Here is a 15,041-nt window from a genome sequence, read left to right on the forward strand (position 1 = left end):
CCACAGCTCAACTGACTGCTCCTTAAAAGTAATTATCACTGTGAAATCTGTGCAAAAGAGCAAACCAAGGGGTGGAGAGATCAGCAGAAGAGGTCAGCCATCTACAGGAGGAGATCGGTCATCTATAGAGGAGGAGATCGGCCATCTACAGAGTAGTCGATCGACCGTCTAAAGAGGAGGAGATCGGCCAACTAGAGAGGAGGAGATCAGATCGGTCATCTACAGAGTAGTCGATCGACCGTCTAAAGAGAAGGAGATCGGTCATCTAAAGAGGAGGAGATCGGCCATCTATAGAGGAGGATACTGGCCAACTACAGAGGAGATCAGCCATCTAAGGAGGAGGAGATCAGTCATGTACAGAGGAGAAGATTGTCCATCTACGGAGAAGGAGATCGGCCACCTACAGAGAAAAAGAGCGGCCATCTACATAGGAGACCAGTCATCTACAGAGGAGAATATTGACCATCTACAGAGGAAGACATGGGATTCATCAAAAAATTTTAACATTTTTAGTAAATGTATATTTAAAAAAATCTCTTTACTTGCCTTAACATTACCTGTAAAAGTGTATACTGAAAAACTATCCATGTGTTTATAGCAGTGTAGAAGTTGGACACAACATGGTGAGCAGGTAGGCAGCTGACGCTTAATCCTATAGTGCTCTGACAGAGACCTACCCTCAGACACAATGGATCCATGATGACGCAGCCATTGAGAGTTGCACAGCACTGACTATACTAGTGAAAAATTGTGGCTGAGTCTGATAACTATCTTATGTCAGGTATCTGGTATTTGTCATTATTGTCCTTAGTCTAGCCTTGGCCTTCAAGACATGCCACCAAGTAACCTCAGGGGCATAAACGTAGAGAATCATCTGTTTGGCAGCAGAATATTTCCTATTCCACCAAGTATCGTAATTCAGTTTCGAAGCAACTGACGACCAAGATCCTCTTCAGAGGAGCAGATCCATTAGGATGAGACCTGCTCCATGTCACAAAAGCTCTATAATATTAACAATATGACAAACATAATGAAGTATATATAGGTATCTTACACCACCCTCGATGCTATGGTAGTATATCGAGGAGGACAATCCAGGTGCACAACATGGACATAGAGGGAGCCAGGGCAGTCACATGAGACAGAGGACATTCTAGCTCCATGGGACCATGGAGGGAGTCAGGGCAGCCACACGAGATAGAGGATGGTCTAGCCGCATGAGACCACGGAGGCTATCCAATCACACAACATGGAGGGAGTCAGGGCAGCCACACGAGATAGAGGATGGTCTAGCCACATGAGACCATGGAGGCTATCCAATCACACAACATGGAGGGAGTCAGGGCAGTCACACAAGACTAAAACTGGTCATAGACATGAGATATTTATTGGAATAGCCATCCAATTTAAGTAGGACCTACAACCAGCGTAATGTCTATGGCCTGGACCTACAACCAGCGTAATGTCTATGGCCTGCCATAGGCATAAGAACGTCAGCAAAACAAAAATTGGACGGATGTGCAAATAACTCTCTCATGTCTACAGACGATTGTATGACACCGCCGAGGAGATCTGAGGGAATATACACTTAGATACCATGGACATAATGAGCGAAGTCACACCATACAGGACCTCAGAGCTACTACACAACAACACGAGGAACCAGCCTGGCAATATGGAAATAAATGAAGTAAAAATAGAGAAGATCAGAGACATTTCCAGGTTCCACCGATTAACCAGTGATTGTGGGGGAAGCAAAGTTGGCGTAACCGGCAGGATCTCTTCATAATCCCACACGGTTACTTTATGGCAGTGATTTGCTGTCCCCTAAACATGGTGTCCAGTCCCAACACACCAATCAGGAGTCCACGTGGTAGCATGCATGTGCTGAGTGAGAAGGTAAGAGGATCCTGGGAGAACCTGGACCTCGTTTAGCTTCATGAACTGCTTTGTCAGCGCTAGGATATGATCATAGAGAGCTACATAGGAAAAATTGTGCTTAAATCTTGAATGCCACAAGGTAGTGTGCGATCTGTTCTCTGTTATCAGCTGGTGTGTGAGAAGAGCAGGTGTGGAGTGCATTGTCTTGTGAAGAAAAGTCTATGTGATAGCAGCAAAAAATAGTTCACTGAACTCCAGCCCGATCAAAGTGGCGCCTCGCTGGGGATAATACCAGGTTGTCATTGGAGAGTGTATCATGAACAAGCTGCCATCTGAAGAAGAGGATGCTCTGCATTGAATGCTCTGATCCTCCGCCGTACAGTCCACAGTCCACCCGTCCTGACAGAAGATGCGTGTCTGCCGCCTGGTGGACAGTCCTTGAACTGCAACTTCTCCATTCTGACAAAAGTCATTCTTTCAACTCATATCCTTAGAGATGAGGAGAGCTGAAGATACTCAACGCCTTAGTCACATATCTGCTTGGGAGGCAATTCCGACGTTTCAAGGCGACTATAAAATCTGGTTCTCTGTAGATAAGGAAATACAAGGGTATAGTCGTCACTCCCAGCCCTGGAATTCATACAGTGAATAATAAAATAAAGTCATATAAGATAAACTTAAAGGGGTATTCCGGCGAGAAAAAGTCATCCCCGATCCACAAAATAGAGGAGAACTATTAGATCGGTGGGGATCCTACTGCTAGGACCCCCTCCGATCATGAGAACGGGGGCCCCATATCCCGTGGAGCGCCCTCCCTGAAAGGGACGGAGAGGCCACCCCTACATTCATTTCTATGGGAGCGCCAGAGATAGCGCCATCATCGGAACTCCCACTGGAATGAATGGAGCGGTGGCGCAGATTCTGACCAGCCACTCAGTCCATTGATGGGGTCCCTGTTCTCATTATCGGTGGGGGTCCCCACAATCTAATAATTATCCGCTACCTTGTGGACAGAATACCCCTTTAAGAACCGAAGTCCAAAGATCTGTCTAAATTGCACCCAACATTAGGGGTCACCTAGAGCTGCTTAGCTCCTCGTCGTCCACATGACAACACTTCCTGTAATTTACATTATCGCTCATCCACTGTTCAGAATGAGCCCCCACATCAAGGTCCACTTACTTACTAACTCCTATAGATGTGTAGCCCCTTGGGCCTCATTCACACGACCGTGTTTTCGGTCTGTGTCAGATCCACGTTATCTATGAACCACACATGGACCCATTCATTTCTATGATGTGATCCGTGTGTGGCCCGCGAAAACCTGCGAAAAACACGCCGCCGGTATCCGCATTTTGCGGATCTGCGGTTGGCAGACCGCAGAATAGATCCGGCCGTGTGAATGTAGCCTTATGTGAATCCACATTTAAGTCAGTATTTTAAAAACACAATTAAAATGAAACTTTGCAGAAAACCAGACGGGAAGTGTTGTCATAAGACCATGCGAGCAGGAGAACTACAAAGATATGCCAGTCTAAAATCAATAACTTCAAGCACCAAAATCCCAGCGTAAAAGAAAAAAAAGTAAAAAATAAATAAATCTGTTTGCCACTTTTTCTTACCCACATACAATGGGAGTAATCTAATAAAGGTACAAAGAAGCAGAAATATAAAAAAAATGTAACAGAAAATCTCAGATAGATCTGCAGTTAATGAGGCGTCATCTTTTTGCACGGTGCCCTCAGGGTACGTGTCCCCAACGTAACCAGATCAGCAGAAATATCAGACAAGACACGAGACTGAGAGAAATGGCGGAAGTCCACCATGAGCTGCTGAGAACACTTACTGGGCAGAGTCTTCAGATGAATGGCTGTCAGAAAGTTTGTCTTTATTCCGCCATCTTTCACTGTCCTTCCAACTCTTACCCTATGAAAAAGATGTACATATAAAAAAAAATACTGAAAGAAAACATACCGAGCTGCATCATGTTTCACATCCAGAGCAGCCATCACCATTCTCCTGGTAAATCACTTCACATGTGAAGACTGTCAGGCTAATTATCATTAACAAATGTTCTTAGGAATATTCATCCCAGATAATTGCCTGGTGTAAATGTAGTGCCGATCACCGGACATAAGAGTACGTTACTTGTTTGTCAGGTAATTGGCAGCTAAAATCATTAGTTGTTTGCAACACCCCACAGGGATCTACTGCAACAAACTATGAATCTGTAAGGAGAGAAGGGATCATAATAGTGATACAGTATATGTAAATGGTGCTCTCCGCTCAACGCTAGGCAGTTATTAGGAACAAATGGTACAGCTATAATACTGCCTCCTATGTAGAAGAATATAACTACTATAATACTGCTCCTATGTAGAAGAATATAACTACTATAATACTGCCTTCTATGTAGAAGAATATAACTACTATAATACTGCTCCTATGTACAAGAATAGAACTACTATAATACTGCCTCCTATGTAGAAGAATAGAACTACTATAATACTGCCTCCTATGTAGAAGAATAGAACTACTATAATACTGCTCCTATGTACAAGAATATAACTACTATAATACTGCTCCTGTGTACAAGAATAGAACTACTATAATACTGCTCCTATGTACAAGAATATAACTGCTATAATACTGCTCCTATGTACAAGAATATAACTACTATAATACTGCTCCTATGTACAAGAATATAACTACTATAATACTGCCTCCTATGTACAAGAATATAACTACTATAATACTGCTCCTATGTACAAGAATATAACTACTATAATACTGCTCCTATGTACAAGAATATAACTACTATAATACTGCTCCTATGTACAAGAATATAACTACTATAATACTGCTCCTATGTACAAGAATATAACTACTATAATACTGCTCCTATGTACAAGAATATAACTACTATAATACTGCCTCCTATGTACAAGAATATAACTACTATAATACTGCTCCTATGTACAAGAATATAACTACTATAATACTGCTCCTATGTACAAGAATATAACTACTATAATACTGCCTCCTATGAACAAGAATATAACTACTACAATACTGCTCCTATGTACAAGAATAAAAACTACTATAATACTGCCTCCTATGTACAAGAATATAACTACTATAATACTGCTCCTATGTACAAGAATATAACTACTATAATACTGCCCCTATGTACAATAATATAACTACTATAATACTGCCTCCTATGTACAAGAATATAACTACTATAATACTGCTCCTAAGTACAAGAATATAACTACTATAATACTTCTCCTATGTACAAGAATATAACTACTATAATACTGCTCCAATGTACAAGAATATAACTACTATAATACTGCTCCTATGTACAATAATATAACTACTATAATACTGCTCCTATGTACAAGAATATAACTACTATAATACTGCTGCTATGTACAAGAATATAACTACTATAATACTGCCTCCTATGTATAAGAATATAACTACTATAATACTGCTCTATGTACAAGAATATATCTACTATAATACTGCCTCCTATGTACAAGAATATAACTACTATAATACTGCTCCTATGTACAAGAATATAACTACTATAATACTGCTCCTATGTACAAGAATATAACTACTATAATACTGCTCCTATATACAAGAATATAACTACTATAATACTGCCTCCTATGTACAAGAATATAACTACTATAATACTGCTCCTATATACAAGAATATAACTACTATAATACTGCTCCTATGTACAAGAATATAACTACTATAATACTGCCTCCTATGTACAAGAATATAACTACTATAATACTGCTCCTATGTATAAGAATATAACTACTATAATACTGCTCCTATGTTCTAGAATATAACTACTATAATACTGCTCCTATGTAGAAGAATATAACTACTATAATACTGCCTCCTATGTAGAAGAATATAACTACTATAATACTGCTCCTATGTAGAAGAATATAACTACTATAATACTGCTCCTATGTACAAGAATATAACTACTATAATACTGCTCCTATGTACAAGGATATAACTACTATAATACTGCTCATATGTACAAGAATAGAACTACTATAATACTGCCTCCTATGTACAAGAATATAACTACTATAATACTGCTCCTATGTACAAGAATATAACTACTATAATACTGCTCCTATGTACAAGAATATAACTACTATAATACTGCCTCCTATGTACAAGAATATAACTACTATAATACTGCCTCCTATGTAGAAGAATAGAACTACTATAATACTGCTCCTATGTACAAGAATATAACTACTATAATACTGCCTCCTATGTACAAGAATATAACTACTATAATACTGCTCCTATGTACAAGAATATAACTGCTATAATACTGCTCCTATGTACAAGAATATAACTACTATAATACTGCCTCCTATGAACAAGAATATAACTACTACAATACTGCTCCTATGTACAAGAATAAAAACTACTATAATACTGCCTCCTATGTACAAGAATATAACTACTATAATACTGCTCCTATGTACAAGAATATAACTACTATAATACTGCCCCTATGTACAAGAATATAACTACTATAATACTTCTGCTATGTACAAGAATATAACTACTATAATACTGCCTCCTATGTATAAGAATATAACTACTATAATACTGCTCTATGTACAAGAATATATCTACTATAATACTGCCTCCTATGTACAAGAATATAACTACTATAATACTGCTCCTATGTACAAGAATATAACTACTATAATACTGCTCCTATGTACAAGAATATAACTACTATAATACTGCTCCTATATACAAGAATATAACTACTATAATACTGCCTCCTATGTACAAGAATATAACTACTATAGTACTGCTCCTATATACAAGAATATAACTACTATAATACTGCTCCTATGTACAAGAATATAACTACTATAATACTGCTTCTATGTACAAGAATATAACTACTATAATACTGCTCCTATGTACAAGAATATAACTACTATAATACTGCCTCCTATGTACAAGAATATAACTACTATAATACTGCTCCTATGTATAAGAATATAACTACTATAATACTGCTCCTATGTTCTAGAATATAACTACTATAATACTGCTCCTAAGTACAAGAATATAACTACTATAATACTGCTCCTATGTTCTAGAATATAACTACTATAATACTGCTCCTATGTACAAGAATATACTACTATAATACTGCTCCTATGTACAAGAATATAACTACTATAATACTGCTCCTATGTACAAGAATATAACTACTATAATACTGCTCCTATGTACAAGAATATAACTACTATAATACTGCTCCTATGTACAAGAATATAACTACTATAATACTGCCTCCTATGTACAAGAATATAACTACTATAATACTGCTCCTATGTACAGGAATATAACTACTATAATACTGCTCCTATGTAAAAGAATATAACTACTATAATACTGCTCCTATGTACAAGAATATAACTACTATAAAACTGCCTCTTATGTACAAGAATATAACTGCTATAATACTGCTCCTATGTACAAGACTATAACTACTATAATACTGCTTCTATGTACAAGAATATAACTACTATAATACTGCTCCTATGTACAAGAATATATCTACTATAATACTGCTCCTATGTACAAGAATATAACTACTATAATACTGCTCCTATGTACAAGAATATAACTACTATAAAACTGCCTCTTATGTACAAGAATATAACTGCTATAATACTGCTCCTATGTACAAGAATATAACTACTATAATACTGCCCCCTATGTACAAGAATATAACTACTATAATACTGCTCTTATGTACAAGAATATAACTACTATAATACTGCTCCTAAGTACAAGAATATAACTACTATAATACTGCCTCCTATGTACAAGAATATAACTACTATAATACTGCTCCTATGTACAAGAATATAACTACTATAATACTGCTCCTATGTACAAGAATATAACTACTATAATACTGCTCCTATGTACAAGAATATAACTACTATAATACTGCCTCCTATGTACAAGAATATAACTACTATAATACTGCTCCTATGTACAAGACTATAACTACTATAATACTGCTTCTATGTACAAGAATATAACTACTATAAAACTGCCTCTTATGTACAAGAATATAACTGCTATAATACTGCTCCTATGTACAAGAATATAACTACTATAATACTGCTCCTATGTACAAGAATATAACTACTATAATACTGCCTCCTATGTACAAGAATATAACTACTATAATACTGCTCCTATGTACAAGAATATAACTACTATAATACTGCCTCCTATGTACAAGAATATAACTACTATAATACTGCTCCTATGTACAAGAATATAACTACTATAATACTGCCTCCTATGTACAAGAATATAACTACTATAATACTGCTCCTATGTACAAGAATATAACTACTATAATACTGATCCTATGTACAAGAATATAACTACTATAATACTGCCTCCTATGTACAAGAATATTACTACTATAATACTGCTCCTATGTACAAGAATATAACTACTATAATACTGCCCTTGGATGTCTTTGAATGTTGTTCCAGCTGTTGATTGTGAGCCCCAGTGCAGGAGTGTAATATTTCCTGACTAGTACTGGGGGGGATGGTTTGGTTTTGCGGGTGATATGTCACATTTATATATAATAGTATGGATAGTATAAAAACATCTGTTGTGTGTTATATAATAGTTGTAATTTTACTACTTACCAGATGAGGGCGCCAATAGCCAAGAAAACGACAAGCACTACGAAAGCAAAAATCCCCAGAGATACTACAACGGCCACTTTCTCCACGGGGTCTGCCGGGTGATAAAGTAAGAATGGTCATTATATTGTGTCTCTATAGCTGCTCACATACATCTTATATAACGGGGGAGGGGGTGTTCAGTAGGGCTCCCTCTCTAGGCTGTAAGTCTGTTGCACACAGATGTCCTGGATAGGGACCCCTGCCATGGTATATGACAGACACTGATCCTACTGAAGAACACTACAGTCAGTGGCTGATAGCAGAGAGCGATAGCCTGTATTTATCTGCACGGCACTTGGCTTGGAGAACGTCAGTAAGTAGATCATCCCTTTGCTTCCCTACATTTACCAGCCATAACAATCAATGCTCCTGTGTATCGCAGCTATTCTGGGGCCTCCGTTTTAGTAAATACCATTGAGTGGCCTGTGTTACAGAAGCAATATCTCTATTGGTTAGTGCAAGTCACATGGTACAAAAACCAAAAAGTTACCGATAGGTTCCTGGACTTGAGGTTCGGGCTCCTCTGTAGTGGTTTCGTTAGTGACGTCTGAGGCCATCTCTATGGAGAGAGCAGTGAAGAGTCACACGGGTGCAGTCTACAGGGGTCACCGGGCATCACATTTCTGGTCTTTAGGTCGGATATATTACAATATAGGCAAGGTAAGCGCCAACCAACTGAGGGGCACTAGAGAAACTAGACCCCACTAGGGGTAGTGGAGAAACCGGACCCACATGAACTCATTGAAGTGGTCACTGATATTGGCCCCGAGATCTTACTGTAGCATCCAAGCTCTATCAGGATGCTCCTCGGGGGCGGGGCAGTATGTTACCTCTAGGGTGTTACTTGGGTACATGTGACATTACGTTCCACTGCAGCTCATTTTCTTAGCACTGCATGCAATTTAATATAGAGATGGACCACTGCGGTCAACTGCAAGGATCTCCAATAACTGGTCTTGGTGCCGCCATCTCATGCTCTCACCTGGTTCCTCTGTGTTGGTCCACGGCGTGGCTCTGGCTTCCACACTCCATTCGCTCCAGTTACCAGCATCCAGGAAATCTCTGGCGCTGACCTGCACAATGTGCTCCATGCCCATGAAAGCGTCGGTGATGATGTCCGATAGGTTGGCCGTCTCCACCTGCCCCAGAAGAAGCGCACCCGGGACGATGAGTGATTGAGAATCTACGTATCTCTGTGACTTGTGTACAGTGAAATGATGGACCATGTTCTTACCGTGGACCACAACATATGAAGTACAGGCCGGTACTGTAGACGGAACTTCAGCTGGAAATGTGGCTCCTGGGGCCACGTGGAGGGGTATTCCCAAGTGACCCGCAGCCGTCTAGGAGCATGAGGGATCGGCTCCGCTGACAGGATTTCTGGGGGATCTGGCTTAACTACAACACAAATAAATAAATTAAATCATATAATACTGCCTCATACAACATAATACCGCCTCATACTACTACTAAAATATGACTTCATCATATATAACGCTGTCTTATACTATATAAGGTTGTCTCATACTATATAATACTACCTCATACTAAATAATAATGCCTTATACTGCCTTATACTATATCGCCTCATACCATGCAATACTACGTCATATTATATAATACAGCCTCATACTATATAATACCGCCTCACACTATATAATACTATGTCATCATATAACATGCTGTCTCTTGCTATATAAAATCTCTTCATACTATATAATACTGCCTTACACTATATAATATTGCCTCATAATATATAATGCTGTCTCATACTATACAAAATTGCCTCATACCATAACATACTGCCTTATAATACACTGCTCAAAAAAATAAAGGGAACACTTAAACAACACAATGTAACTCCAAGTCAATCACATTTCTGTGAAATCAAACTGTCCACTAAGGAAGCAACACTGAGTGACAATCAATTTCACATGCTGTTGTGCAAATGGGATAGACAACAGGTGGAAATTATAGGCAATTAGCAAGACACCCCCAATAAAGGAGTGGTTCTGCAAGTGGTGACCACAGAACACTTCTCAGTTCCTATGCTTCCTGGCTGATGTTTTGGTCACTTTTGAATGCTGGCGGTGCTTTCACTCTAGTGGTAGCATGAGACGGAGTCTACAACCCACACAAGTGGTTCAGGTAGTGCAGCTTATCCAGGATGGCACATCAATGCGAGCTGTGGCAAGAAGGTTTGCTGTGTCTGTCAGCGTAGTGTCCAGAGCATGGAGGCGCTACCAGGTGGCAGGCCAGTACATCAGGAGACATGGAGGAGGCCGTAGGAGGGCAACAACCCAGCAGCAGGACCGCTACCTCCGCCTTTGTGCAAGGAGGAACAGGAGGAGCACTGCCAGAGCCCTGCAAAATGACCTCCAGCAGGCCACAAATGTGCATGTGTCTGCTCAAACGGTCAGAAACAGACTCCATGAGGGTGATATGAGGGCCCGACGTCCACAGGTGGGGGTTGTGCTTACAGCCCAACACCGTGCAGGACGTTTGGCATTTGCCAGAGAACACCAAGATTGGCAAATTCGCCACTGGCGCCCTGTGCTCTTCACAGATGAAAGCAGGTTCACACTGAGCACATGTGACAGACGTGACAGAGTCTGGAGACGCCGTGGAGAACGTTCTGCTGCCTGCAACATCCTCCAGCATGACCGGTTGGCATTGGGTCAGTAATGGTGTGGGGTGGCATTTGCTCGCCAGAGGTAGCCTGACTGCCATTAGGTACCGAGATGAGATCCTCAGACCCCTTGTGAGACCATATGCTGGTGCGGTTTGCCCTGGGTTCCTCCTAATGCAAGACAATGCTAGACCTCATGTGGCTGGAGTGTGTCAGCAGTTCCTGCAAGACGAAGGCATTGATGCTATGGACTGGCCCGCCCGTTCCCCAGACCTGAATCCAATTGAGCACATCTGGGACATCATGTCTCGCTCTATCCACCAACGTCACGTTGCACCACAGACTGTCCAGGAGTTGGCAGATGTTTTAGTCCAGGTCTGGGAGGAGATCCCTCAGGAGACCGTCCGCCACCTCATCAGGAGCATGCACAGGCGTTGTAGGGAGGTCATACAGTAACGTGGAGGCCACACACACTACTGAGCCTCATTTTGACTTGTTTTAAGGACATTACATCAAAGTTGGATCAGCCTGTAGTGTGTTTTTCCACTTTAATTTTGAGTGTGACTCCAAACCCAGACCTCCATGGGTTAAAAAACTTGATTTCCATTTTTTAATTTTTGTGTGATTTTGTTGTCAGCACATTCAACTATGTAAAGAACAAAGTATTTCAGAAGAATATTTAATTAATTCAGATCTAGGATGTGTTATTTTTGTGTTCCCTTTATTTTTTTGAGCAGTGTATATAATACTGCACACTATAAAATAAAGCTTCATAATATATAGCACTGCATACTAAAAAATAAAGCTTAATACTATATAATACAACCTTATACTAAATAATACTGCCTTATACTATATAATAAAGACTCATACTACAGTAAATAATACCGCCTCACACTATATAATACTGTCATATTACATAATGCTGTCTCATGCTATATAAAATCTCCTCATACTATACAATATGCCTCACATACTATATAATACCACCTTGTCCATATATATTACCACCTCATATTACATAATATTACCTCCTACTATATTTTAACACCATCTACAATATAATACCGCCTCATACCTCCTCATACTATGCAATACCACCTTGTAATATATAATACCACGGTCATACTATATAATACTGCTTCATACTATATAATACCGGTTCATAATAAATAATACTACCTCATACACTACAAAACCTCCTCATGCTATGTAATAGCACTTCAGAATGTATATTATCTCACAATAAAAAATACCTCCTCATTTTACCGTATATAATACCGCCTTACGTGCTGGTTATGTGACTGATATCTGTGTAATATCTCTGGACAAACCAGGACCACAGTCTTTTAGAAGAGGTTCTGCAGCAGCTGACCAGCATGTCTCTCCATATAGATATGGCTATGTGCGCAGCAATGAGCAGTGGGTGGAGGAGTCTTCCGCTGATCCTCAGTAGAACATCCTGGCTCACCCCTGCACAAATAGCCCGAACATGACTGTGTCCCATGGACAACACTCCGCAGGAGCCTCCAGAGCAGAACTCAAGCAGCAAATGAAAAATGAAAACGTCCCTTCAAGGAAAACTAGCGGAAGGCCTGGACCCAGATAATGATGGAGTTATGTTATACCAGGAGAAGTCTGGGTTACAGCATATGTAAACTACTACTCCTATCATTCTCAGCACACAGGACACACCTATGTATGTACCTGTACAGTGACCGCACCACACACTCTGTATACACAGTACATAAGACGTCTAAACCTCTCACCTATGGACTGGACGGTGAACTCCAGGATCCTGAAGCTGGAGCCCAGCGGGTTCTCCTCGGTGATGTTCATCTGGTAGGACGTCCAGAGCTTGGAGCTCCACACTGAGCACATGTTGGGACGTTGGGCGTCCTGCAGACAGATCTCCGGGTTACCCCTGTCCACCCTGTAAGATAACAAGAGCATTTATAATGTCAGAATTGGACATGGACCATAGCAGGAGCGGAGCCAGTGACCCGACTGGATGTGCAGAAGTTATTAAACCATGCATACCGCCTGGTATCATCATGCTGATTAAAACAATACCGTATGTATGCTAAACAGCTGCAGAGTTATCTGCGCTTTTATTCATATGCAAATGAGAAGCTGGAGCACCAGGAGGCGGGGCTAAATTCTTTGAGCACTGCTTTGCAATACCCCCTGTGCTCTGCACACTCCCCCTCCCCTTGTTTGGCTGGGGTAGACATGCTTAGGGCAGAGCTGTGTCCTAGCATCTACATATCATATTCACTATGTACTATAGCTTTACCACACTGAGATCTGCTCAGAAAGCTAATGTACATATCATTTACACTATGTACTATAGCTTTACCATACTGAGATCTGCTCAGAAAGCTAATGTACATATTATATACACTATGTACTATAGCTTTACCACACTGAGATCTGCTCAGAAAGCTCATCTACATATCACTGCTTTATTCACAGGTAGTGATGGACGAACATGATCAAATGTTCGCGAACCGCAAGTTCGCGGCGGGTCCCATTCATTTTAATGGCAGGCGAACCTGAAAAACCTTCAGCTCATATTTGCAGCCAAGAAATAATTACTAGAAGTGCGCAAATAGTCCCACAACATGGACAGTGACGTACCAGATGTATTATTCGAATTTGTGATCTCCATTTATTATTTTTTTCAATGCAAAATATCAGCAATATATTTTTCGCGTACGCGCATGTGCAAATGCACTATACAGTACCCAAATGCACTATAAAGAAAGTATATTGGTATATAACACCCCGCTTCAATCAGCTTTTTTTTTTGGGGGGGGGGGGGGGACAGGTATATCACACCAGTAGAAATTATTTGTTCCAATAACGCTTGTCGCTCTATATACCTGCAGTATCTCAGCAGAACCGCACACAACTGCCGCACAATACAAATGCACTATAATATACTGTCTAACATAGAAAGAATATTATAACATTGTACAAGGAAGGCAATCCATTAGAATATACATAAAGATAAAATATAACCTTTAATAATGTTACTATGAGGGTCTATTCACACGTCCGTAAGTGTTTTGCGTATCCGCAAACACGGACCCTGGCAATGTGCATTCCGCAATTTGCGGACCGCACATCGCCGGCACTATAATAGAAAATGCCTAATCTTGTCTGCAATTGCGGACTATTTTTTTGCGAAAACGGAAGCACAGATGCGGAAGTGCGGATCCGCAAATGTGGATGCGGACAGCACATTTCGGCCACATTGAACATGAATGGGTCCGCACCCATTTTGGGACGCGGACCCATTTTGCGGACGTGTGAATGGAAAAGATATCCCTCAAAATGAAAATAAATTAAATTATTAAAGTTAAAGGGGTTCTGCACTTTGTTTTAACTGATGATCTATCCTCTGGATAGATCATCAGCATCTGATCGGCGGGGGTCCGACACCCGGGACCCCCGCCGATCAGCTGTTTGAGAAGGCAGCGGCGCGGCCTTCTCACTGTTTACCGCAGGCCCAGTGACGTCACAACTAGTATCAACTAGCCTGGGCGGGGCTAAGCTCCATTCAAGTGAACAGAGCTTAGCCCCGCCCAGGCTAGTTGATACTAGTCGTGATGTCACTGGGCCAGCGGTAAACAGTGAGAAGGCCGCGCCGCTGCCTTCTCAAACAGCTGATCGGCAGGGTGTCGGACCCCCGCCGATCAGATGCTGATGATCTATTCAGAGGATAGATC

The 15,041-nt window shown here is 40.5% G+C and overlaps 1 protein-coding gene across 2 annotated transcripts in view; it reads right to left on the reverse strand.

The window, feature by feature from the left end:
* Nucleotides 1–2,205: 2,205 nt before the first annotated feature.
* The window catches only part of IL11RA (interleukin 11 receptor subunit alpha), a 90,173-nt gene continuing 77,337 nt past the window's right edge, over nt 2,206–15,041 (reverse strand). For both annotated transcript variants that reach the window (XM_040420840.1, XM_040420841.1), the window contains exons 6-12: nt 13,077–13,240; nt 9,913–10,076; nt 9,661–9,817; nt 9,169–9,237; nt 8,640–8,730; nt 3,728–3,807; nt 2,206–2,468 (exon numbers count right to left, since the gene is read on the reverse strand). In XM_040420840.1, the coding sequence (XP_040276774.1) occupies nt 2,452–2,468; nt 3,728–3,807; nt 8,640–8,730; nt 9,169–9,237; nt 9,661–9,817; nt 9,913–10,076; nt 13,077–13,240 (742 nt within the window). In that variant the 3' untranslated portion in view covers nt 2,206–2,451. The remainder of the gene's footprint in view (nt 2,469–3,727; nt 3,808–8,639; nt 8,731–9,168; nt 9,238–9,660; nt 9,818–9,912; nt 10,077–13,076; nt 13,241–15,041) is intronic.

This window comes from Bufo bufo, chromosome 2 (assembly GCF_905171765.1).
Source record: "Bufo bufo chromosome 2, aBufBuf1.1, whole genome shotgun sequence".
NCBI lineage: Eukaryota > Metazoa > Chordata > Amphibia > Anura > Bufonidae > Bufo > Bufo bufo.